We start from the raw sequence: 27,234 nt of genomic DNA on the forward strand, positions 1-27,234 counted from the left end.
TTAAGAGTAGGGGTGGGTCGGTACGGTATACCGTACCGACCGTGCCATACCGCATACCGTACCGAAAATTACGGTATGACAAAATTCTATACCGACACCGTACCGAATTTCCGGTATACCGGAATTCCGGTATACCGGAAATTCGGTATGATAATTTTTGATACCGTTACCATACCGTAATAACGGTATGCGGTATGGTAACGGTATACCGTGGATTAGAAAATTCTATTTTTAAACTTTTTTTAAATATAATATATCTATATATATAAATGTAATATATATATATATATATATATATATATATATATATATTATAACATATTTATGAAAAATGAACTATATTTATGAAAAAACATTTAAAATAATTATAATGATTAGAAGTTTCAAAATATCTTTATATTTTTTCGTATTGTTATTTAGCAATTCGCATATTGCATGAAACAAAGCACTAGTCAGATAAATGTAAAATGAATCCTATGTATTTTTGTTATATTTCAAGAGTAGATGTGAAATAGACATCTCTACAATATGTTTCATGTCCCGACATTTTTTCATTTGCTAATTCAAAACCCACCATAAACCCCACAGAGCTAATTCCATTAACATATTTAATATTAATATATATATATATATATATATATATTAATATTAATATTAATATAAATGTATTGGTATACCGGTATACCGCGGTATACCGAATCCACGGTATACCGGTATACCGCGGTATAGAAAAATTGATACCGTTACCATACCGAAACAATGCGGTACGGTATCATACCGTACCGGAACTGCGGTATACCGAAAAATTGGTATTTTCGGTATTTTTCCGGTACGGTAAGTCCGGTATTTCGGTATTTCGGTATAATTTCCCACCCCTAATTAAGAGGGAGAAGAAAGAACAATGAAAAGGAAAAACACGTTTACTCGGCCTCAGTCGGCAATCGCCTACATAAGACCTTTTTTCATTTCAGTTTTTCGTATAACATCCAATTTTGATTTCCCAACAAGGCTACAATCAACAATTTCTTGGATTTATATTAAGCTAAATAGTTAAACCAGTCACTTACAACTAAAAATGCTACAAATTATACAATGGGAGGAGAAATTATACAATCAGTCAAGAGATATGCACTTCCACTATTAAAATTGCAGGAGAGCTAAATGTTACATTTTGAAATAAATCAGCATCAACTCCCACACTGCTGCTGCTTCCAAGTTTTAAATCAACAAACTCAGTAATATCCCATCTAAATTACTATTCCCGGGGACGCGCGAGCCAGAGGGAGCTGAGGGCACGCAGACGGGAGAAGTAGTCGCTGATAGCTAAGAGAGCGCGGGCTGACTGGCGAGTTGTTAATATCCTGTGCATTTGTTGGAGAGTTTGCTGCCGCAAATTATCCGCCTGAAACCAACATTTTTCCTTTCGTCACGTTATATGTAAACTCAGCGTAGGCAAGAAGAACACGGTGTTACTTTGAAAAAGGCTAAGGTGAGTGGTAGCTAACCTGACGAATGAAGCCCTCGAGAGTTCCCAACTTTCCCATCGCCATTGCCATTTGGCCCATGTAGTTCGCAACGTTACCAGAAGAGCCTGTTGGACCGAGGGAACCAGCTAATGTCTCGGCCAACGACTGCTGCAATGCTTCCATTCCTTGAGATAGAGCATCTTCGGCTTGCTGAGACGATTGTTGCAAGTTGTTGATAGCCAATAACTGCTGTTCAGTCAATGGCTCTAACTGATTAATTAGAAGCTGCAACCAAGATTATTGCAAACAAAATCAAAAACAAAATATAATAGCCAGAAATCAAATAAAGGAATCAATGAACTTGAAATGATAATATGTGATACGGAGTGAAAGGCAGTTCAACACAAAATAAAAGGAACCAAGCGAAAACGGAAGACAACAATTGAAATTTAAGCTCAAGAAGAACAATCCTCCGAAGAGGCCTATGGTTGATACCGTCCTGAAATATTTGTTTTCCGAGGTGTCTAGCTCTTCCAAAGAGAAGCTATTTATAAGACTCCTACGAACTCTAAACTAGGAAAGTAAATCAACTTAAGAGATAATGGAGATCTCTAGCTTGATTTCTATCTTAAACCCTTCAAGGTTGGTCAATATCATAATGTGACTTACCTTAAGAAGTTCGGAAGAGCGGAAGCCACCAAGCCAGAGGAAGCATCTTTCAGCAGGCGTCTTCCACATGCCCGACAAGATGTGGAAGACGTCGGCCTTTGCAGCATCACCTTTTATCCTAAAGATGTCGTCATGCTGAGACACAACGCCGTCAACGATTATACGGAGTTCACCATCACCCGCGTGCGAATTGACAGCGCCTCTAAGTTCATTAATCCGTTTGTTGTGCTCCTCCAGCCACCTCGCGTACTCAACATCAAAGGCCAAGGCACCTAGAAGTGGATATTGACAGAAGTCAAAGTCGCTGAAACGAAATTTTTAGTAAAAAGTAGTTTCAAGTTCCGGGCTGGCTATAAAGATTCCTCAATTTTGGGATGCGATGCAACAAATTTTCAAATCTAGAAACTACAAATGACAAGCAACGGCCCCAAACCAAGACTCACGGACTTGCCTCCTAATTATCAATTTCTACTCTTCTTTATTTATTAGGTCAGACAGAAAGCCCTAGCATGCAAAAGACTGAAGCTTATAACCTTTTTCCTCTTCAAAAACGAAACAAGACAATAACACATCTACCAATTTGGACGAAAAATCTTCTTTTATAAGGAACAGAAATAAACAGTCAAAATAAGTTGCCCATACCGTTTCCACCAATTGATTGAGATTGATCTCCGGAACTCGAAATAAATATCCCCTTCAGAAAAAAAACACCCATTCACTAAATTGAAAAACAAAAGAGACGAAATGGGAATCACATATTTGTAAGAAGAAAACAGCAAGAAACCTGCTGTCTAGCTCGTTGAAGCTCTTGCTCGAGTTGCGTCAATTTCATTCTGCTGCTTTCTAGCTGTTGAACATAGGCCTATATCACAAATACAGAAGCAAGTTATCAATGAAGTTGGGAGACATCAAAGTAGTAATAAATCATATTGGAAAAGCACCTCAGAAGAATCATAATACAATATTGTGCGGGTGAGTGTCCTCAAACAGTTTCCGAGTAAAGGAAAAAGGAACAAATGAAATTATCGCTCCAAGACTCCATCTAAAGGCACTTTAACTGACAAAGATATGAATATAACAGTTTTCTATTTTTTATAGAATCCGGCAACAAGATGATGAGTGACCTTGCTGGGGAGGGAGATGACTCTTAGTAAGACTACTATTAGCAGGATTACTAATATTCCAAGACATCACTATTCAATACTAATGATGAATTCCTCTTGACTAACCAAATTCGCCGATAAAACTATCCAACTATAATGGGTACACCATTACATAATTACTGAAGTCCTACAAGCTGAATGCTTAAGAAAGTCATAACTGAATGAAATCACAATGATATTAAGATGCTTGGAAATACCAGGCTCATCCAAAATCTCTATCACTCAATTAGAAAGAGGGTTTTCGTAATCCATGATAACATAGATGCATCATTTCTGACACAATGCATGAACAAAACTTTATCTTGTACAAACTCGGTGTTTTCGCTTTAGACACATTCATCTTCCTTGTATGTTGTCTTACTTGTACCGAATCTATGTCTAAGTGTTGTCTTTTTTATACTACCTCTGTCCACAAAAAATAGACAAAGTTGTAAATGGCACGGGTTTTAATACGCATTTGGTAAAGTAAGAGGGGGGGGGGGGGAAGGTGGTGGAAGTAGTGTTAGTGGATTGTAGGGTCCACATTATTAAATGATGTGTAGGGTTAATATGCTGTTTAAAAGTTTCCATATTTAGAATCGAACTAATTTTGTTGGACGGCCCAAAATGGTAAAAATAGTCTATTTTTTGTGGACAGATACAAAATTACCTTTGCCAAGCTCCCACCCAAATCTAAAAAATTAACTTGTGTTCACGGAGCATTCCCCTGTTCGGAAAAAATAATTATGTTAGGTTGTTAGCAGACAGCACCAGAAACTGGTAATGAGAGATCGGCGGTGGTGGGAACCCGGAGCACAGCTGGATAGGATGGGTGGTAGTTTTGTTGAAAGACAGACAAATTTGGCAGTCCTACGTTTGTAAAAAGACAAAGTTTGTTTGAATGAACACTTGGGGTGACTGGATTACTTGGCCAAACTCACATACTGATCCTCACTTATCCTCTGCATCTGACTGACTAAATTATTAAACTCCCCAACCAATTACCCCATCTCAGCATCGATCCGTCTATGCATTATGCCGGGAAAACAAAACTTCTACAACCACATATCACATGAAATAACTGGTTTTCTTAGGATCATATCAAAGAGGAATAACCAAGATTTTCTAAACATGGTATTTCACAGGATCTTTTTAATGTAAATCAACTTCAAACTTAGAAAATCTAAGAATTGACAATATACAACTATACCAATAAAGCAAAAAACTATCGGCTTGATACCACTGAAGACCTAAAAGGTGGCATTTTGTTATTGATTGAAAGTAAAAGGGATTAACTAAAAATACCGATAAACCTACCTTTTTTCTCAAGCGGCTTTTCCTTGCAGCTTCCCGGTTTTGAGCAAGTCTACGGAGAGTCTACAGAAGGACGTGGCAATTACACATCTGCATTAAATAAAATAAAACATGTGGGGGAAAAATTTAGAGTTCAAGAACCTTTTGATCTCTTGACTTATCACTGCCATCGGAAGCACCTATTCCCTGTAATTGATTGCTCTGCACAAGAACAGATCCCATGATCAAATCATCAACTAACTACAATAGCTTTATGTGTTAGAAGAAAGAAAACATAAGGCGGCATCAAACATAAATTAAAAGCAGAATCCATGCCTCGCTTCATATTTCATACTATGTGCTAAAATGTGCACATCATATATTCTGAAAAACGGAAACAAACATCATACTGCATTATAAGTACCATTTTATCTTCTGTATCAGCATCAGTGGACGAATCCGTCCTAGGACTAGTATCTTCCATGTTGGAATCTTGAAAATCTCCAAGATTGACGCTTCAAGCTGAAACACGTACATGCATCACTGTTGGGAGCGAGGAGATTCAGTACCCAATGCACTTAAATCCTCTACAAACTGCAGAATGCTTCTCTGCACTTATATACGACAACAAGAATTCAAAAGAAAACAAAAAAATAGACCATTGAGCAACTAAATAAGCAACCTTAATTGATTGCTCAGCATTAAATTAGCAACATCACTGCACAACTGAATACACAAAATATCTTCTCCCAACCATTAAACCAAGTAAATAGCACTGTCCTTGAAATATTTTACGACAACTATTTTTTTTTCAATTAAACAGAAATTATTCATCTCTTCAGCCAAAACCTAAATTTAGATGCCCCATCTTTTCACAGAAAGTATTCATTGTCACGAAATTAATCAAAAATCAGGGGAAAAGGCTACTAATATAAGCTAGCATTCGAATCTTAATACTATTCCACATCTGCAGATGAATACTTAATAAAGCTTTTACAAGAATTAACTGGTATACACATAAATATGCATACAAAAGCAAGCATATATGCACATATCAATATAATCTGGATCTCATTCGCATTAGCAAAATTGTATGACAAAATAATCTTGTACAAAACACCAATTCAAAGCTCAATCCACAACCACAACTTTTCAGAACTAGCAAATCATTTGCCTCAATCCCATTAATCGAACCCCAGCATGGGAAATAAAATAAATAAATAGACAAAAACGAAAAAGGTTAAAACTTTACCTGGCTATCTCATATGGGTCGCAGAAATTAGAAGTCCTATTACCAAACACTGGTATAGAGAAAGTAGTGAAATGAGATCAAAGGGAAATGAAGTGGTGTGGAGGGAGAGAGAAATTACTACAACCCAGTTTTGACTTTGAGTCTGTTTTTCCTTTCTTGATTTATTTCTCTCTTTTTGGAGGGTTGGAAGTTTCGATGAGGCTTCTCATATAAAAGGAAAGAGGGAAAGTAGAAGATACAGTAGAGAGAGAGAGCCTCAGCCTGGTGTGGTGTGTGACAGTGTGAGTGTGAGCTTCAGAGAGCAAATTGAATTCACTTGGGCAAATCTTTATTAATAATTGTTGAGAATCTATTAAAATTTATTTTGATTCTCTTTTAATGTCATGAGATTCAGAATCCATTGTGTTTGTGTTAATAACCTCATTGTTAGGTTAATTGAAAAACGAGCCAGCTTAGCATGAGAATATAAAATGTATTTTATAGTAGTTAATGGTACATAATTATTCACAAACACGTCATTTTTTACGTATTTTTTAAGAAATTTATTTCAATCTATTTCCGGTATGATAAACCAAGGATGAAAGGGGATGCTTTAAATATACAGCCATATAGGATGACATAATTTATATTGTAATAAGCTCAAAATTTAGAGTTTTTTGAGTTAAAAGTTTTTTTTGTTCCGATATAAGTATATAATTTTGTATGCAACCATCGAGAAAGAATATTTAGTAGTAATGTGATTTTAATTTCATAAAGACACCAAACTATAATAAATGGGGGATAAATGTTGATAACTAATCGAAATACCACATTTAAATGGAGGAGTGAACTTCATAATAAATTTCTTGTAAATGTAGGTTGTACATTTTAAGTCTATGAAGTTGAAAAAAATCATATTTTAGGAATATGGATAAAGAAAAAATTACATATAAAAATTAAAATGAAGGTTGTATGGGTTTTTTTATATCTCAGTATTATTTTATGATGTCGTTATTATTTTCTTATAATACATGCAAAATTTCTTTATAATTGTAATGGTTTTCTTATTTGATTAATTAAAATACACACACGCAGGCTCTCTTTTACTCCTTTTGCAAGAGACATCCCCTTTTTACTAGTATGTCACATGAAAGACTTTTCTCTCTCATTTACACTACACTTATAAATATTTTAATAATTTCACATTTTTAATTTATTAAACATGAATAATAACCATTTAAATTATGAAGATCAGTCAAATAAACGTCCTTTGGCCATCAAAAACACTTTATATGCAATTTTTCCTTGTCGCAATCCTTCAAAGATCTTCTCTCTCATTTACACTCTTTGTACCATTTTCGGACATGAGTAGTTCCCAATTGAAAAGTAAGTTGACAAAAGATCTTCAAAATCGGAGAGGATTGATTAAGCCTATCTAATCCAACAGATAAAATGTCTCAACACTTTTCTTACATATCTAGTCCATGTATGTAGTATGCATAAGGAATTCATATAGTAGAAGAAACTGGACCCATGATCATATTTTTCATCAACGTACGTAACTAGGAAGAATTCAATACTTATGTGTTGCCTATACATAGAAATATATGAAGGCGTAAGAAAATTTTGACTATTTCCGGATTTGCAACCTATAAAGTTGACTATGATCTACTAATTGAGTATAAAAATGTACGTTTAGATCCAATTTATTTATATAGAAAAAAGAATGGTAGATAAAATTTGGCGCCACAAATATAAGTTGGTAAGTCTCTTTTCGTCTATCAAATAAGTCTAAAGTTACGTTCTAGTTATCACGGTATAAATTAAGAAGCCATTATTAATCTTCTTTACAATGAATTGTTAATCTTGAAGCCAATGTCTCAAATACATATTCTACCAATACTTTATCAGAGTTTGAATCGTATGCTCAAGAAATTAGTGTGGTTACTATTCACAATTGAAAATAAAAAATAACATATAACTATCTCATATTAGTGTCAAGATAAAACTGAAACTAGTATATAAATTTCATGGGCCACTCCTCTTATCACCAATTGATTTTAGGATGGAACCCATAGATTTCTATCATGGTATCAGAGCGGGTCACCAATTGTAGGCTAAAATTAACTGACCCAGCAGTATATCTGAGTAGAAACCGAAAAAAAATGACTCACTTGGCAATATATCTGAGCTTAAAACCAAGATTCACCTTCAAGGGTTTGAGGAATGGTGTTGAGAATTAAAATTAAAAAAATACTGCTCCTATCACTAATTAATTTTATAATAGAACCCAAGAATTTCTACTAGTTAATTAGACACTACCGAAAGAATCAAATGACCAATCAGGCTAATATACTAATTGCCTTTAAACATTATAGCCATGAAAAAGCATTATGAGAGAGATGATTACCAAGAAAGCCTCATGTGTTAGAATAAAGGAGAAGATTTGATCAAAATAGGAAAGAATAAATTATGAATCAATTACCTGCATTAAGGGATTGAGCATATCATGTATAGAGTAGAATGATTTAGTTGCCATATACAAGATATTGTAAACTCCTATTTAACCTACACGGTGGTAATGAGAATGTATCAAGCTTTACCCTAAATTCTTTCTTCCTTTGCCGTTTGTCATGGCATCAGAGCGGGCGACGATTCTGAGAGCTCAGAATCAATATCATCATCGCTCATAACCCTTTCCCAACCCTCGACTAAGAACCTGTGAGAACCTGTGACAGAGAGAGATGTCAGAAACCGAAAAAGGAACAACTGGCGGCCCGAACACATCCGAAGCGGATGAGTTTGCACGCCTTTTTTCAAATTTTATGCGTAAAAGCCTTATGCATAACCAACCACCAGAGAACAACGAAACCAAACCAGAGAAAACCATATACAAAACCGACTCTCAGCCACTGACGGTTGGATTCAAACTCAATGGCGACAATTATCCGGTATGGTCCATCCTGATGCATAACGCAATAAGCGGAAGGGGGATGGTATCTCACATCACTGGAGTCCCATCCCCACCACCGAGAACAGACCCGACGTTTACACAGTGGCAAGAAGCCGATCATTGTGTATTTACGTGGCTTGTTCAAAACATCGAAACCAAGTTGGTCAGCCGAGTTGCTCAACAACCGACGGCAAAACACATATGGGACAGCCTGGCTGTAACATACAAGAGTGGCGGAGATTCGTTGCAAACATACGATCTCCACAGGAGAGCGAGCACGTTAAAACAGGGGAACACCACGTTGGAGGAAGTATGGAACGACCTCAACGAGATCTGGACCGCAATTGATCAGAAGCGGCCCAACCAGATGAAATATCCCGAGGATATCCAAATCTACAATGAAGAGACAGAACGAGATCGGCTCTATCAATTCCTTACGGCATTAGATGATAAGTATGAATTAGTAAAAAGAGAAGTGTTAAAGATGGAACCACTCCCCTCGGCCGAACATGCATACAACATAGTGAAGAGGGAGGATATCCGATCGGAGATTCTCCGCCCGACAGACGGAAAAGTACCAGGAGACGGGATCGGAGCAGGGCTGTTCACAGCGCGAAGGCCGAATCACTCCAACGCTCCACGTTGCGGCGGCGATAGCAGGAACGGAGGGTGGAACCAGCGACCATCCGATGACCGAAGAACAGATGAAGATCGGTCTAAATTGGTATGCACAAACTGTGGAAAACGGAAGCACACAAGAGAGCAATGCTTCGAATTGGTGGGATATCCGGAATGGTGGGAGTCGAAGCACAAACCGGCGGCCGCTCGGCCACCATGGAGCAAGGGCCACGCCGTCGCGGCTGTTGGAGCGGATGGAGAAGCAGCGAGTCTCGCCACCGCCGAGGGCAACCGTGATGTGGCCGCTCACGCTCGGGGCAACGAGCAGCTGATCGGAGCACCACCGAAGACGACCGGGATCGCACAATTTGCTGCTGGACCGATCCGATCAGAGGAAGAAATGACGACGGAGGCGAGAGGTAAATGTGTATTAGGGTTAGGTTTGCAATCTAACCCTCCATCTTTCTTATATTCCAAAAACTTACCCCATTCCAGTCCCTCTCTTAATTTCGCCCCAGAAGTTTCTCGAAATTTTAAAGTGACCCCCAGATGTGTTGAGAAATACAAATCAGGCCCAATTAAATGTGAAAATCGTTTTCAAGCCCTAGAAAATTTTGGGATAGCATGTACTGTGTCTACAGGATCGAAAAAAATTAATAGGTGGATTTTTTATTGTGGGGCTACTGATACGATGACGTATGATGAGTCAGATATTACTAACCTTCATAAGCCTCATTTTTCTCATATTCAGACTGCTAGTGGAGAGTTTACGGTTGTAAAGGGGGCAGGAACTGTGAAGATTTCTCCAACTTTAGAACTATCTAATTGTTTGCATGTTCCTTCACTCTCTCATAAATTATTGTCAATCAGTCATGTGACACGGGAGTTAAATTGTACATTGCTGATGCAACCAAATTTCTGTCTATTACAGGATATCAGGACCGGAGAGATTATTGGGCGTGGCACTGAAAGTAACGGGCTGTACTACGTGGATGAGATAGCCCAAAAGGAGCTGCCATGCTAACTCACGGGACTGCTGATAGGGAAGCTTGGCTTTGGCACCGACGCTTAGGACATCCTTCTCCGGGTTATTTAAAAATGTTATTTCCTAATATTATTCCAAAGTCGAGCATGTATTGTGAGACTTGTGTTTTGGCTAAAAGCCATAGAAACTCTTATCCTTTGAGTAATTCTCGTACTGAAACCATTTTTGATTTAATACATTCTGATGTTTGGGGACCCGCACCAGTAGTTGGGGGACAAGGCTTTAGATACTTTCTTCTTTTTATTGATGACTGTACCCGTATGACTTGGGTATATTTTATGAAGCATAAATCTGAAGTTGTTGAACATTTTGTCCATTTCTATAACCTTGTCCAAACACAATACCAAAAATCCATCAAAATCCTTCGATCTGATAATGGGAGGGAATTCGTCAATTCCAAAATGAAACAGTTCATCCTAGACAAGGGGCTGATACACCAAACCACCTGTGCCCACACTCCCGAACAGAATGGGGTAGCCGAGAGAAAAAACAGAATCCTACTAGAAATGACCCGAGCCATGCTCATCGAGTCACAAGTTCCAAAAACCTTCTGGCCGGAAGCCCTTGCCACTTCCGCTTACCTTCTAAATCGGCTACCTACCCATATCCTAAAATTCCAAACACCGACCGATACCCTAGCCCTACAAACAACTGTTCCCCAACACCTTTCTCTGGCACCCCGTGTCTTTGGCTGCTCAGTTTTTGTCCATATACCAAAACATGAATGAACAAAGTTATCCCCTTGTGCCATTAATTGTGTATTTGTGGGCTACGGGGTAAACCAAAAGGGTTATAGGTGCTTTGACCCTAAGTCTAAACGTATGTACACGACCATGAATTGCGATTTTCTTGAATCTGAGTACTTCTATACCCATCTTAGTGGTCAGGGGGAGAGTAATACTAGGGAAAACATTAGTGACCCACTAAGCTGGGTGTCAATGCCAAGTGCACCAGAAGCGGACCTACCAGAGGAAGCAGTACGCAACTCCGCTGGGCAAGTCTCTGATGTGGTGCAGACCGAAGCAGCAGGTGACACAAGTCCTAATGATGACTCTCCGCTTCTGATATCGAATGTAAGTACTCTCGCTCCTGTCAATGACATTATCGGATCTAATGGTGTGAATGAGACTCAGGGGGAAGATAATGACCAACCTGAAGAGGTTGAAACAGATGAGATTGAGGGAATTGATCCTGACACTAGAAGATATATACTACCTCCAAGGGCGAACATGGGAGTACCACCGAAGAGGTACAGTCCAGAGAGAATCAACAGAAAGGCAAGATACTCTATCGCGAGGAAGAAATCCCACAGTCGGCAGACGAGGCTATGAGGAACAAGCATTGGAGAGAAGCCATGAAGAAGGAGATAGACGCTCTAATGCGTAACCACACTTGGGACAAATGCCAACTACCCGAAGGAAAGAAGCCAGTTGGGTGTAGATGGGTGTTCACCATTAAGCGGAGACCGGATGGAAGTATCGAGCGGTATAAAGCTCGACTGGTGGCTAAAGGGTATACTCAAACTTATGGAATAGACTACTCAGAAACTTTTTCTCCAGTAGCCAGGATGGACACAATCCGGGTACTACTTTCCATTGCCGCTAATCGAGATTGGCCACTATACCAGTTCGACGTCACAAACGCCTTCCTTCATGGAGAGTTAAAGAAAGAAATTTACATGGAGGCACCACCAGTTTTTCTGATGAATTTAAAGCAGGTGAAGGATGCAGATTGAGGAAAACTCTGTACGGGTTGAAGCAGTCACCAAGAGTCTGGTTCGGTAGATTTGCTGACGCAATGAAGAGCTATGGATATAGACAGAGCAACTCAGACCATACACTGTTCTTGAAAAGGCACGAAGGAAAGATTACCTGTTTAATTGTGTATGTTGATGACATGATTATTACAGGTGATGATGCAGAGGAAATAAAGAGTTTGAGGGAGAAGCTTTTCAAAGAATTTGAGAAGAAGGATTTGGGTGATCTGAAGTATTTTTGGGAATTGAAGTCCTCCGCTCACCGCGAGGGATATTTTTGAGGCAGAAGAAATATATTTTGGACATCCTAGCAGAGACAGGCCTACTAGAGTGTAAACCAGCCGACACCCCGATTGCACAAAATCATGGCTTGAGGATACAAGATGGAGCCGAGGCAGCAGATCGAGGGCGATACCAGCGTTTGGTTAGGAGACTCATCTATCTGTCTCACACTAGACCTGATATTGCCTATGCTGTGGGGGTGGTGAGCCAATTCATGCATCAACCCCAGGCCGAACATTTAGAGGCTGCACTGAGGATAGTTCGATATTTGAAAGGAACCGTTGGTTATGGAATAGTGTTCAAGAAAAATGAGAGCTTGGAAATCCATGGGTATACTGATGCAGATTGGGCAGGTAATCCAGTGGATAGAAGATCCACCTCGGGCTACTTTACATTCGTTGGAGGAAACTTGGTAACATGGAAAAGCAAGAAGCAGAATGTGGTAGCTCTGTCTAGTGCAGAGGTAGAATTCAGAGGAATAAAGAGTGGTCTGACTGAGATCATGTGGCTAAGGAAATTGATGACAGAGGTTGACTCTGTTCCAAGTAAGAGTCAGTTATACTGCGATAACAAATCCGCTATAAGCATTTCAGAGAATCCAGTGCAACATGACCGAACAAAGCACGTGGAGGTGGATAGACACTTCATCAAGGAGAAGATTGAAGAGGGAGTGGTCGAGTTCCCATTTGTGCGCTCGGAAGATCAGCTGGCAGATATACTAACCAAGGCGGTTAGCTCGAGGAGTCTTGAAGATGTTCTTGACAAATTGAGTATCGGGGATCCCACTACTCAATTTGAGGGGGAGTGTTAGAATAAAGGAGAAGATTTGATCAAAATAGGAAAGAATAAATTATGAATCAATAACCTACATTAAGGGATTGAGCATATCACGCCTCGCCGGCCTATAGTGCGCCGGTCAACGGCGCAAGCCGTCCCCTGAAAATTTTTTATTTTGGGGCTATTGAAAGTGTCCACCTTATAGCTGCGGACACTTTTTTTTGTGGGAGTGGAAAAATAAACTGGGATTGTGGACAAAAGAGGGGGCGAGGCTATTGAAAGTGTCCGCCTTATAGTGGATGCCCTTAGTGCCAAGGGAAATTTTTGTGATTCAAAATTAGATGGGTTGGTACCGAAATTTCTCTCTCACGTACACATCCATGCATACATACTCCATTTATGGCACTGTGAGCAATTAATTTCCCTTGTTTTAGTTGTCACATTACACGTAATTGATATCCATTTTTAGATAAAAATAAAACATTTACTATTTCTTATCTTTATCTTTTTTTTTATTTGAGTTCGTCGGTGTGCACACTCGACTCCACATTAGTATGATATTGTTCATTTTGGTGGAAGCCTCACGATTTTGCTCTTGGGACATTTCCTAAAATGCCCATACTTAGAGTCTAAGATCACCAACATCGTCGTCTCTTATCCATCTCTTCCATTCACTATTCATGAGCTTTACACCACTTTTTATTCCATCTTTTAATTAAGACACATCACATGTAATCATTCATCTCTTAACTGTCTCTTTCCATCAATATTCAGGGGTCCCACTATTTCATTTTTTATTTTTTATTTTAGTTTATTTAATATAAAATCTAATTAAATTATTTTTGTGAATTTAATTAAAATACACAATTCATTAAAAAAAATTAATTTTTATTAAAATTTCAAATTAATATTCAGATGGATCGAAATTATTTTTTTAATTATTTTAAAAATTTTATTTAAAATAAAAATCAACCTTTTATAATTGAAACTTAAATTTTAAAATAAAATCTACTTTTAAAAATAGTTTATTTTTTTCTAATTGCACTAAAGAAGCCCACTCGCGGCGTGGCGAGTGGGCTTTACCGCCCTATAACAATGCGCCAAGACGAGACTAGATTTTTCATTCGAAACGCCACCTAGCGTTGTCTTGTCTTAGCTGCGTAATAATGCCAAGCCTAAGGGTATCCACTATGGGGAGCCCGCGGCTATAGTCGCGGGTTGGGGCGGAGGGCGGGCGGCTATAGCCGCGAGGGCGGTAGGGGGGCGGACGGGCTTCAGCCGACTCCGGGGCGAGGACGCGGCGAAATGGGGGCGGACGCGGCTATAGGCGCGGCGCCTATAGTGGCGGCACCGACAGCCGCGACTATAGCCGATTTTTAATTTTGTTTTTTTTACATTTCAATTCACCTATAAATACACCCCACTCCATTCATTATTTTCACACCATTCCAACTCTACATCTATAAAAATTTCTCTCACTACAATTTGGGGTCGAAAATGAACAATTTGTGGAGAGACAGCTGGAATGCTCTGATTCAACAGGTGCAACACCAGGCCGCCCAGGAGGAAGTGGCCCGTTTGGCGGAGGAGGAGGAGAATGCAGAGGATGTGATCCCTCGATCCCACGAGACCACGTCGGTACGCAGTATAGTAGGCCTACTATTTGGCAGATGAGATATATCCGCAGTGGCCCGTATTCGTGAAGACTGTCCGCCAACCAGTTGGACCGAAGAAACAATATTTTGCGCGCAAACAAGAGAGTGCTAGGAAGGATGTTGAGCGGGCTTTTGGTGTCCTCCAATCGCGGTGGGCTATTATACGGTGTCCGGCACGAGTTTGGCACGAAGATGATGTCGCGAATATTATGTTAGCCTGTATCATATTACATAATATGATAATAGAAGATGAAGGCTTTGCGGCAGAGCGATGGGCACCGGAAGAAGGCCCAAGTACAAGTCACGGTGTTGCCTCCGCGCCGATCCAGATAGGCGTACCGCGGAGCGATGAATATTTGATCCAACGCTTCGCTGATATGCGCAGGACCACATCACATAACACACTGCAGGCCGATTTGATTGAAGAAGTGTGGGCACGTAGGGGAGGTGGCAGCGCAGTGTAAACATGTTAGTGATTTGTACTAGATTAAATGTAGTGTGTAATTTTAATTTTAATTTTAATTTTAATTTAGTGTGTAATTTTAATTTTAATTTTAATTCTAATTCTAATTCTAATTCTACTTCGTATAGTTGTGTTCTTCTAATTACGTATAGCCCGATAAATTTGTTCATAATTACTTGAAACATTATACACTGAAAGTTGATTATAAAATTTGAGGGCTATTGGAGGTGTCCACTATAATGGCGGACATAAAATTTTGGGGCTATGGACAACAAAATTGAGGCTATGGACAAAAACTGGGGCGGGGCTATTGGGCGTGTCCGACTTATAATGGACACTCTAATGGGGTTGGGTAGTGCATATATATTGCTTGGAACTCTCACTCTTTCTCTGACGTGGCATATGATTTACATCCCAATATTTATCTTTCCCACTATATCATCTCCTTTACTATATTTTCTTTACTTAATTTGAGAAATAATAATAAAAAAAATCAATCAGGGTGAGTTGAGTATTAGAGCATGCGCAGCGGTGGCATCCGTCGCCACCGTCGTCCGCGCCGCTGGCACGGACGCCATCCGCCGCCGCTGCGCTCGCGCCGCTGGCACGGCGCTGCTCGATGTATCGAGCACGTCCGTGCCAGCAGACGCACACGTGGCGCGCTCCCATTCGTCAACGGCATAGCCGTTGTGTTTAAACATTTTTTATTTTTATTTTTTAAAAATCGGTATTTAATTATAAATAATGCTAAAAAATAAAAAAAAATATTTTCCAAATCCCAAAAATATGGCCGTTTTTTCCCGTTTTTTCTGAATTTTTTTGATTTTTTTGATTTTTTTTCCCAAAATCATCTATAAATACACACATTCATCACTCATTTATCACATCAATTCATCTTTCATTCATCTCTCATTCATAATTCTTATACAAACTATCAACACATTCAACATTCACTCAAAACATCAAATGGATTTCACTCATCTCATGGCGGAAGCGGAGCGCGAAGAACAAGAATACTACGAACAACATCGTGCCGCTTACAAAGCATATGTCGCGGCGAATACCCCCCGCTCATCCTCCTCAACGCACTAGATCAAATCGCCGCTACATCCATCGTGACCGGGAGGGAGCCCATGAAAGGCTCGTTGCCGACTACTTTGCCGACCATCCGCGGTTTCCGGTAGATTACTTCAGGCGCCGTTTTCGCATGTCAAAGCGCTTGTTCATGCGAATTGTCAACACATTGTCCGTACGTGTTGAATACTTTCAAACAGGTGTAGATGCAGCCGGCCGGCAAAGTATCACGGCGTTGCAGAAGTGTACGTGTGCCATCCGACAACTCGCTACTGGGCAAACGGCCGACATCTTCGACGAGTATTTGCATATCGGTGAGTCCACTGGAATCCTTTGTTTAAAGATTTTTTGCGAGGGCGTTCGTTCTGCTTTTGGGGATGAATTCCTTCGGGCACCCACCACCGATGATTGCCAACGGTTGCTTCGTCTTCACGAATCAGTCCATGGCTTTCCCGGAATGCTTGGCAGCATTGACTGCATGCATTGGAGGTGGAAGAATTGCCCGACTGCTTGGAGGGGGCAACACTTAAGCGGTCACAAAGGCGGCGGCCCAACACTTATCCTTGAGGCGGTCGTCGACTATCGCCTATGGATTTGGCATGCATATTTCGGCGTTGCCGGATCTAACAACGACTTGAACGTGCTCTATTCTTCACCACTCTTCAATGATGTGATGAATGGTGTAGCACCGGCGATCGACTTCACCATCAACGGAAATACATACCGCATGGGTTACTATCTCGCCGATGGTATCTACCCAAGGTGGTCGACGTTCGTGAAGACGCTCCACAACCCGCACGACCCGAGACGGGTTCTTTTTGCGCAGCGTCAAGAGTCAGCGTGGAAGGACGTCGAAAGAGCCTTCGGGGTCCTTCAAGCTCGATTCAACATTGTGAAGGCCCCGGCTCGGCTGTGGTACGTGAATAATATCGCCGACATCATGTTCACGTGTATTATATTACACAACATGATTATAGCCGACGAAGGGCCGAGGGCGGCTAGCTTCTACGACGAGGACGAAGCCGGAAGCTCAACAGCGAGGTCTCCCCCACGCCGAGGCGAGCATACGACGGTTGGCCAGAGGATCGAGACAAGACACACAATGCGCGATACTCGAATCCACAATCAACTACAAGAAGACCTAATCAACCACATGTGGGCGAAATTCGGCAACGAGTAGTGGTTTTTTTAATTTTTAGGATTTTAATTATGTAATTTTTAATTTTTAGGATTTTAATTATGTAATTTTTCATTTTTAGGATTTTAATTATGTAATGTTTAATTTTATTTGTCATTTGTAATATTTATTGTGGTTTTTAAATGAATTTTAATATTATGGAAATGTTATTGTTTAATTGAATTTTAAATTAATTGTGCTCGTCCTTGCGGAAGAGCACAGTTGTGGGTGTTGTGCTCTTGCCAAAGAGCAGGCATGAATAGTACCACCCGGGCCCACAACCGTGCCGCTGGCAAGAGCACGGTTGTGGATGCTCTTAAACTTTTCATCTCCCATCCTCTGTTTATTTGAATCAATCATTTCATCCCACACATGGAGAAACAGATTCTGGGTCTCCTAGTAATGCTCTTCTACCACCTCTGGCTCCTCCGCCGCCCATCCACTACCGTGCAGCCAATAACGGAATCCTAGCCGTGCAGACGCTGGTTCCATTCCTATGCTTGTGTCGTCTCTTCCTCTGGTTTTCATGCTTTATTTTCTGGATGTGCCTGCTGACGTCACTACTGTATTCACTGCTTCTGTTGCTTTAGATAATGCTGTTTAGTTTTTTTTTAATGAGTAAGAAATCTGGTTATACTTTACTCTATTTCAGTTTATTTGATTAATTGTTTTTTATTGAACTATTGAATTGGATAACCGTAGTAGACATAGACATGGTTGGGATACAATTTCTGTATATTGATTGATGGAGGCGATCCTCTTAATGTAGAGGAGGGAATACGGATTGCCCTAATTTACACATGGTAAGGAGATCCTCTATTAAAAAGTGCTATAAATTACGTATTAATTACATGATTCTTTTCCTAATCATATTATACGCTTTCCATATACCCCTTCGTCCCAACTTAATTGTCCTTGGAGTGAGCACGAATTTTAAGAAATATAAATAAAAGTTTGTTGGAAAAGTTAGTGGAATGTCAGACCCACTTTTTTATATTGATTTTATAATAAAATGTTAGTGAAGTGAGTTAGTGGAATATGGAACAATTAAGTTGGAACAGACTGAAATGGAAAAGAGTGACAATTAAGTTGGGACGGAGGGAGTATTAACATGGACTAACTTAATCTTTACTCTTTAACATGATCTTAAAGAGATGGCTTGGATTTTGGGTACACCTACACATTTCGTCTTTCCAATCATTTACACTTAACACAAACTCGTTTTAGTGTAAAATGTATCATGATTTTACTCCAATTATTTATACTCCCCGTCCCATTAAAGATGACTCACTTTCCTTTTTGGTTTGTCTCATCCAAGATGACTCATTACTATAAATGGAAACAACTTCCTCTCTACTTTATTCTCTCTCTTACTTTACTATCTCCAATTAACACACCAAACAAAATTGCATAAAACTTTGTGCCGCCCAAGGAAGGCGTCATCTTCCTTGGGACGGAGGGAGTACTAAATTCAAATTTTAAAAATATTCGACGGAGGGAGTACTAAATTCAAATTTAAAAAAATATTCTTTATTTTATTTTTATATTTAGTATACCATTGGAGATGATCTAAACCTACACATGAGGTTAGATTTAAATATTGCATGTTGAGCTTGTGATTTGAATATTAATCAATACAAATGGGCATGCATAGGAAAAAGATACAAAAGTTAACAATAAATGTCGAACCTTTCAAACCAAATAATGCTCTAATTTATAGCGCCACCATCCCTGACGTTTTTATTTGTTTCATTCCATGCCCCTGATGTTTAAAAATATTGCTACAAGTCTCTGATCTTTAACATAATCACATATCGTATATTTATAGTCATTTTTCAGACCAAAATGCTCAAATGACTTGAAGGGCATTTCAGACATTTCAGAAGGCATACTATGCACTTTTGCCGACATCACTTTTGTCACATCAGTACATGGAGCAGTGCAGATTCCTATTATATTCATAATATATTCATTAATTTATAATAGATTAATGTGTTACCGATTTACTCTTTTGCAATAATCTAGGAAAAAGATTGGCCTTTATTAAATCAAACTTGAAATCATATATACGAATTTATAATAAATCTTTCAAATAAAACCAATTTTTATAATATATTTAAAAATATAATAGGAGTAACTAACAAGGAAATAATATAAATGGTTAAATAAAATTGGTCGATTATGTACCTGTAATTTATATATGTTTATCTTTATTCGGAGAGAAAATATAGAGATAAACTAGTATGAGTAATATTTAAACATGCATCTCGAATCCCTATTTTCCTCATTATGGAGCAATTATTATTTAGAAAAAAGAGAATAAAATCTTTGATTCGTTACTTATGTCTTATTAAACGCGTGTTAATAGTAAAAAAAATTGTAATATTGATTCGATATTATGTATTTTTGCCCATTTTAATAATATGATTGTGCTACATGGACCAACATTCATTTATGAAAATGATCGCATTATAAATACACAAACAAATCACAATTACATGCAAAATTGTCACATAAAACTGAATTTATTGCTACCAACTAAAAAATCACTAATATAATCATGCAATTAACAAATTAAATCGCATTAAAAAGAAAATCACACATTTCAATTAAGTTAATTAATATGATATTCCAACATATATATTCGATATCTCAATTTTCACAAAGCAAAACCCACCAAAAACAAGGGATTGAAAAACAGTTGAAGATGTGAATTAATAATTAATTAATTAAGATGTGTCTTTAATTAAGGGATCCGATTGAAGTATAGCAACTTTGACTTGGCTGCTTATGTTTGACTTTCGATATATAATGCGTGGAGTATTAAATATATTTAAGTATTTTTTTTATTTGGTGTGGTGACTAATCAATCAATCAATCCTGAGCAAAACCTCATCCAGTGCAGCAGCCTGCCTCAGCAGAGTTCCATTCGGTATGACCATAATGCCCTTTTAGGGCTGAAGGGTTTTTTAGTCCGAAAAAACCTGATATGTGATTATGTTAAACGCCAGAGACTAGTGACGATATTTTTAAACGTTAGGGGTCTGGAGTGAAACAAATGGAAACGTCAGGGATGGTTTATGTAGTTCACTCTTTTATAAATTATACTTCCTTATCTCATTTCACACTTTAATTTGACAAGAATTAAAAAATGGATGAAAAAAAGTACTCTCTCTGTCCCAAGATAAGCGAGTTATATTCCTCTTTAGTATATCTCATGTGAGTCATTTCTTTTTTTTTAGCAAAAAATTATCTCTCATACTTTATTCTCCACATAATTTATTCTCTTTTTACTTCTCTACTTGTCTCTCTCTCATACTTTAGTCTCTCTATTTTAACTATTTAAATATCAATTCCTTAAATCTCGTGTCCAAAAGAAGTGTTTCGCTTATCTTTGAACAGATGGAGGGAGTATATGAATCAAATTTTCTCCTCAAACCTCCCTTACCATGTTACAGATATTAACCTCTGATCATACTGACTAAAAGTCATTACTAACAACAGTAGGAGAAATCAACAAATCAGAAAGTCCATTTCTTGAAATTTACTAATGAGATATGAAAGTATGAAACACTAAATATCATCATCAAATAAACTTGCAAAGATGGCAACAGCAAGTAAAAACTAAGTTCAAAAAGTGTAATTTATGAAATCCAGTGAGCTGCAAACACTAAAACAACTATGGAAACAGATGCAAATAAAAGGGAGATCAAATCATCAAACACGGTGTTAATACTAATAGGAGAGAAGAGACAACGAGACTGTAACACGACAAGAAATCTGACAAAGACAACAACAGCAAGGAAAACTAACTACAGTAGGAGCTATAAAACAATTACTACTACATAACAAGTAACACATCGGTGTTCCTTAAGAATGAACAAGTACCTTTCTTAATCAATAACCCTATATGCAAAATATTCAATCCCAACACACAAAAACATCAATGTATCCCGGGGATAACCGTCCCTCCCTTCGATTTTCCTTCATCTACATCACCACTATAATCATCGTCTTTCACAGCCTTCATGATCAACAAAACCAACAACGGATAACTTATCGTCATCAGCCCCCAGTTAGCTGCCAGCTCGTTCACAAATGCCACGTTATGTGAGTCGATCTGCCAAGCCACAGCCGCCCCTACGCTCTGCACGCCCTTGTAGAACCCCGTGAACCTACAAAAAAACACAAAATCCAACAACAATAAGACATGATGATCCCAAAATCATCAAGAAACACAGCCCAAATATATATTAGTATTCAAGAAAATCCCACCTGCTAAGAATCTCAGTATCATCAGCCAGTGCTCCAAATACAATCACCCAATACACCATGCTCTGAAACATAGCATCAACCAGCAGAAATACAACACAAAAGGCACTGCAAAATCACTCCCATTCTTGAAATCCAACAGCCTATTTGATAAGTAGTATATAATTAAACCTAATACTGATGCGCAATAAAAATACTACTCCACCTTTAAAACCATTGACTGTCAGATATTCAGATCAATGGTCCATACTCCATACTGATTTTTATTTTCAAACACATGGAAAACAAAATCTGATCATCTTACTACATGTATTATCATCAATTAATATATGAAATTAAAACATATGAAAATGGTTTATAACCTATATATATATATATATATATATATATATATAGGAAAATGATCAATACAAAACTTGATCTCAATACAAAATCCAGACTAAATCTTGACCATGAGATTTGACAATCCAATGGTCAATAATTAAACAAAAACACGGAGGGTCATTGTAAAGCAGTTTTAGGTCATATTATAAACTTTGGGTTTGAGGGCATGTTAAGATCATTTCATGTCATCCTTACTATAATGACGTAAAAATAAGCTTACAATGACCTAAAAATGACTTTTGTATGCTTGGTTCTGCATTTTTGTATTAAGAATGGTTTTGCATGGATCAAAACCCATATAGGAAAATATATATATATATATATATATATATATATATATATATATGAGGATGATTTTGGAAGTGCCAATCAGCTTTCGATCAAAATTACATGCAACACAAGATAAGTAAATATGCGCTTGTAATGTTTTGCAATATAAGTATATAACAACAAAAGGGTAATGATAAAACTAATTCAAATCTCCTCTGAGAAGTGTGAATATCATTTTCAAGAAAATTAATGTGACTATCTGGGGCCATGACAAAAGCCTTTATTAAGTCTTCATTAAGTAATATCATTGTCGATCAAGAATGACTTTTTTGGACCATGATAGTACCATGTTACACTATTAATTGTCAATATCGTGATAGGAAACAGAGTAGAAATTTATCACAAAATACAAAATTAATATCTGCATAAAAAGCAGAAGATTCCAAATGTGGATCCATCCAGCTACTCTAAATGGCGATGCAATAATAGTGAACAATTTATCCTTTCGAAATAAATGAATAATTTATTCATATATTTAACGAGAAGAAAATAAATCATTTCGATCAAGAAACTATATTTAACAATATATTTATTGGAGTTTATGTACAGTCTAACAACTACATATATCTTTTAGGGAGCAAGAACGCACAAAAAACCATATGATTCCCAATCAAGAAAGAAATTCACAAAGATGAAAATATGTGTGTATAAGATCAGATTAATCCCGATTGAAAAATGGCCAATTATTTTCTAAAATTCTGGTGCTGCCTCGTAATGCTTGCCAGGATTAATGAATGCAACATAAACTTCACACAAAAATAGAGCAGCACAACTTTTACTCTCTATCTCTACAGCTATTAGTTCACCTATCTCAAAATGAAACAGACAGACAGGCATGGAACCACAAAATTACAACGCCCTCACTTTTACTTCTTGTTCTCCGTGCTTTGTAGAGAAAATATGGGTGCACTCGTGCGCTTTTCTACATCAGGTTTAGTTGCCGGGGAACTCTCCTCACCAAGCTCCAAAGACGGACTAGGATCTTCTGTCTCAGCTTTGGATTCTGAACTTTCAGTTTTCTCGATGCCAGCCTGATCAACAATCATGCTCTTGTATATTGAAAAGGCTTGGGCCATCATGCTGGCAGGTTGGGCAGGGTTCGAGGGTAGTAACATAGTTGTGCCCTAGAAGAAGTACAACGAAAGAATGAACTCGACCAATAATAATTTCAAAGTTTTCACTAAATGAGGTGGCTCTAAGCTAGATATTTTGAGTTTACCTTCTTTGCAAGCTGACTGAAGGCCTGAATATATTGCTCGGCAACTCTTAAACTTGCTGCCTGCAGTGCATTACAGTCTTATCATGCATTGCACAATACTTTACGAGCCAGATGATGTGTGTAAGTGTGTGTCTCAAACTTGTAGTGCTTACAAAATACCCCAAACAAAAATAAATAAAAACAGAAAAATAATACTCCCTCCGTCCCATTCAGGATGTCCACCTTTCATTTTTAGTTGTCCCATTCAAGATGTCCACTTTCTATATATGGAATAAAATCCTTCTCTCCTCATTAAAATATTCAATCACTTTTTCTATTCTACTTTATCACAAACAACTATTCCACCTAAAACCCCGTGCCACTCAAGAATGTGGCCATCTTGAGTGGGACGGAGGGAGTAATAATCAATAAAGAAAAGAGATTCACCTCAACACCACCATGTTCCTTGAGGGCTTTTGATACCACAGCTATCCCTTCTGCAGTTGCTTGTGCTCTAGCACGGATAGCTTCTGCTTCTCCTGATATAGCAAAAATTTAAGGGATAAGCATAATTGGAGAACCCAATTTTTGATATAAAAATAAAAACTTGAAGCATCAAACGGCTAAAATCCCTTTAAAGGAATACAAAAGGCAAGCTTACTCCCAACTTCAACTTTTTAGGCATTAAATATCAATTAACCATTGAAATTGTATCACCAGCATAAAAGTGTAAACACAAATGAGATAACTGACCTAGAGCTCTGTTGACTTGGTCCATCTTTGCAGCTTCAGATTGAAGGATCACAGAGGTTTTCTTTCCATCTGCGATATTAATATTTGCCTGTCTTTCTCCTATTTAAGATCAGACAATTAATTTCGTGAATGGAAAGAAGCATAAATATGCACCATCTTAAATTTCCTATACTATTGTACATGCTAACACCACAAGCAGCATGTATTTTTTTCATTATTGGTCAGATAAGAGTTAATACACACCTTTACTTTTTTCAGAAATATATTTTGCAATAAATGAATTTAGCCTAATCACTGATGCTCGAGAAAAATTGCAAATCAATTAATTAATTAATATGGTATTAGTCAGAATTTGCTGCCAGTCATATTAACGAAACTTGTGTTTATTGTGGAAGCAAGATAGCTTTCGCAGACAGAACAATTGTAAGACACGAGCTGGTTTAAGTTCAAAACAAAATACCTTCAGATTCTAAAACTTGAGCTCTTCTCTTGCGCTCTGCTTCAGCTTGCATCTCCATGGCGGCCTTAACTCCTCTCGGCGGAGATATATCCCCTAGTTTGGTTTAAAAAAAGTACCCCCGAAAATAAATTAGATGGAGCAGAAACTTGAATGATTTTTTTCAAATGCGCACACAAATATTTCTTCTGATAAAATCTACCCACTTATTTCATAACGAAGGCATTGTAATCCCCAACTTTTCGCAGCTTCATTGATGGAAATCTGCACCACACATGTAGAGCAGTAAGTCCAGTATGTGCATAAGGTGCAAGCTTAATCAGCACTAGTTCTAGACTTCTAGATGATATGCATAATATGCAGAATGAATCACCAACAACTAACAAATATCTGCATATGTTTTCTAATCGCTGATACATATTTTATGATGCCCCAGAATGGATATAAGAACTTGATGAAGGCAATTTTTTAGTAAATGTGGTACATAATGTACCCACCAATCAATCTATTAGACCGCTTCAGTTTATTTTCTGTTAATAAATAATGAGTTCATGGAAGCTGTTCAATGTAATTTTCAACTGTTCAATGTAAACGAGTCCATAGTAGCTGTTCAATGTAATTTTCAGCATATCCGCAACTGTTCAATGTAATTTTCACAAGTAAAGATACTGCATGATACACTAGAGGAACTAAAAGAACATAGATTATAAACTACCACACTAGGCAGGAAAGCCTAAGATTTTCCCAATAAACAAAAGAATCAGAGTATAAAAACCAGATGTCAATAACTCACCACTATCTTCTCGTTGAGAGTGTCCCTTTCCTCAAAGGTCTTGTCAAGAGTGATCTTACCTAGCTCACTTCGCATGGTAGTCTGTGCAAGCTGAATCACAGCATAAAATGGATTCTCAACCCCATATGACGCCAACTGTGGGTCCATTATCTGGAAATGAGAAAAAAGGTAATAACAATGTTAACAGTCCATATACTCAATCATAGTAATCCATACACATGTCAAATAACAAGACATAGCAACATAAGCCTACATGCCTTGACATAGAGAACTCCATCAATTAGAATGCTGACATTATCCTTGGTGATAGCAGACTGGTCGGGAATAGGAATTGCCTCTTCTTTCAGTGAATGCACATAAGCAATTCTGTCGACAAATGGAACCAGCAAGTGGATTCCAGGAGTCAAAGTCTTCAAATATTTCCCAAACCTCTCAATAACATAGGCCTTCTTCTCTGGCACAATTCGGACTCCCCAGTTTATGGGCGGGGCAATCTCATACCTTCACCACAAGTCAGCACAATCTTTTATCATGTTTCTAATTAATACTATCAAATATCATACCAATAATCAGGAAATCTAGTCATAGGAGGAACTCTGTATAAGCCTTATTCTAAAAACTCTTCATTAAATAACAAGCATTCCAAATATTTATCCAAACCTAGATTCTTATTTTTCGAAAATTTTGACTCTCATACAAATTGCCACATATATCACAGTTAGAAGATAATTGTAAATCCGTAGTAGTTTTGTGAATAACTAACATTGTTGGTAATAATCCGTAGTAGATTAGAGCAGGATTGAAACTTTGTAATTTTGGGGGGTTTATCCCTTGAAAGAGTAGGATTGGAGAAATCCTAATGACTGGGATAAAAAATACTTAATCGCACCGCCCCTTGGTAGATGACTCATAGTAAATTGGAAATGTCGGATAAATAACTAAACTTGATTTAACAGCAGCTACCATGACATAGATGAAGATGCGTATCGAAGGAAAAGAAAAAAAAAACGAATTCAAACAGAAGGAAATGTAAAGGGGGAAATCTACTAGGAATACATAAAATGCTATCGAGAATACCTAGTGTCCGGGTCGCGCAAATGACGAATGTGGCGGATGGTGGAGAAATACGGCGAAGCGTTAGCAGTCGGGTCGTTGAGAAGGCGAGGAGGAGCGGTGGAGATTCGGCGGCAATTGAGCGGCGATCGAGCGGCGAGGAGGTATCTCGCGGCAGCGAGTTTGTTGAAAGAGTTGGATTTGACGATACTCATCCTCAAATTCGGAGAGAAATCTGTGTGGATTGGTTTGGGGAATTGAGAAGCAGTGTATATTGTGAAAAGCCCTAGTTAAACCCAGATTGACTTGTCCGAAAAAAGATCATCAAACTATCATAATCTGCAACGAAGATCCAACTACATTGGTTGTTTGAAATTTTAAGGAAAAATGAAA

General features: G+C 38.1%; 3 protein-coding genes across 7 annotated transcripts; all 3 read right to left on the reverse strand.

Annotated features, from left to right (window-relative positions):
• Window positions 1–1,010: 1,010 nt before the first annotated feature.
• Window positions 1,011–6,129, reverse strand: LOC121762580 (transcription factor HBP-1b(c1)-like). 4 transcript variants are annotated; one of them, XM_042158499.1, is made up of 9 exons: window positions 5,823–6,129; window positions 4,995–5,113; window positions 4,733–4,792; window positions 4,595–4,654; window positions 2,920–2,997; window positions 2,778–2,829; window positions 2,136–2,407; window positions 1,506–1,751; window positions 1,011–1,402 (listed from the first exon to the last, which is right to left on the reverse strand). In XM_042158499.1, the coding sequence occupies exons 2-9, from the start codon at window positions 5,052–5,054 to the stop codon at window positions 1,256–1,258; spliced, it is 975 nt and encodes a 324-aa protein (XP_042014433.1). In that variant the 5' UTR covers window positions 5,055–5,113; window positions 5,823–6,129; the 3' UTR covers window positions 1,011–1,255. The 4 variants fall into 4 exon arrangements, with proteins under 4 accessions (XP_042014433.1, XP_042014435.1, XP_042014432.1 ...); XM_042158501.1 differs by having other exon boundaries at window positions 4,995–5,164; XM_042158498.1 differs by having other exon boundaries at window positions 4,995–5,179.
• Window positions 6,130–21,297: 15,168 nt separating this feature from the next.
• On the reverse strand, window positions 21,298–22,253 carry LOC121761590 (UNC93-like protein 1). Of its 2 annotated transcripts, XM_042157227.1 has the most exons (3): window positions 22,079–22,253; window positions 21,877–21,981; window positions 21,298–21,776 (listed from the first exon to the last, which is right to left on the reverse strand). In XM_042157227.1, exons 2-3 carry the CDS (start codon window positions 21,945–21,947, stop codon window positions 21,545–21,547), a joined length of 303 nt encoding a protein of 100 aa, XP_042013161.1. In that variant the 5' UTR covers window positions 21,948–21,981; window positions 22,079–22,253; the 3' UTR covers window positions 21,298–21,544. The 2 variants fall into 2 exon arrangements, with proteins under 2 accessions (XP_042013161.1, XP_042013160.1); XM_042157226.1 differs by having other exon boundaries at window positions 21,877–22,253.
• Window positions 22,254–23,209: 956 nt separating this feature from the next.
• Window positions 23,210–27,234, reverse strand: LOC121762676 (stomatin-like protein 2, mitochondrial). Its single transcript, XM_042158635.1, has 9 exons — window positions 26,866–27,234; window positions 26,046–26,289; window positions 25,789–25,938; window positions 25,202–25,259; window positions 24,999–25,091; window positions 24,539–24,637; window positions 24,233–24,324; window positions 23,807–23,866; window positions 23,210–23,711 (listed from the first exon to the last, which is right to left on the reverse strand). Exons 1-9 carry the CDS (start codon window positions 27,054–27,056, stop codon window positions 23,454–23,456), a joined length of 1,245 nt encoding a protein of 414 aa, XP_042014569.1. The 5' UTR covers window positions 27,057–27,234; the 3' UTR covers window positions 23,210–23,453.

The sequence above is a fragment of the Salvia splendens genome, chromosome 13 (genome assembly GCF_004379255.2).
Source record: "Salvia splendens isolate huo1 chromosome 13, SspV2, whole genome shotgun sequence".
Lineage (NCBI taxonomy): Eukaryota > Viridiplantae > Streptophyta > Magnoliopsida > Lamiales > Lamiaceae > Salvia > Salvia splendens.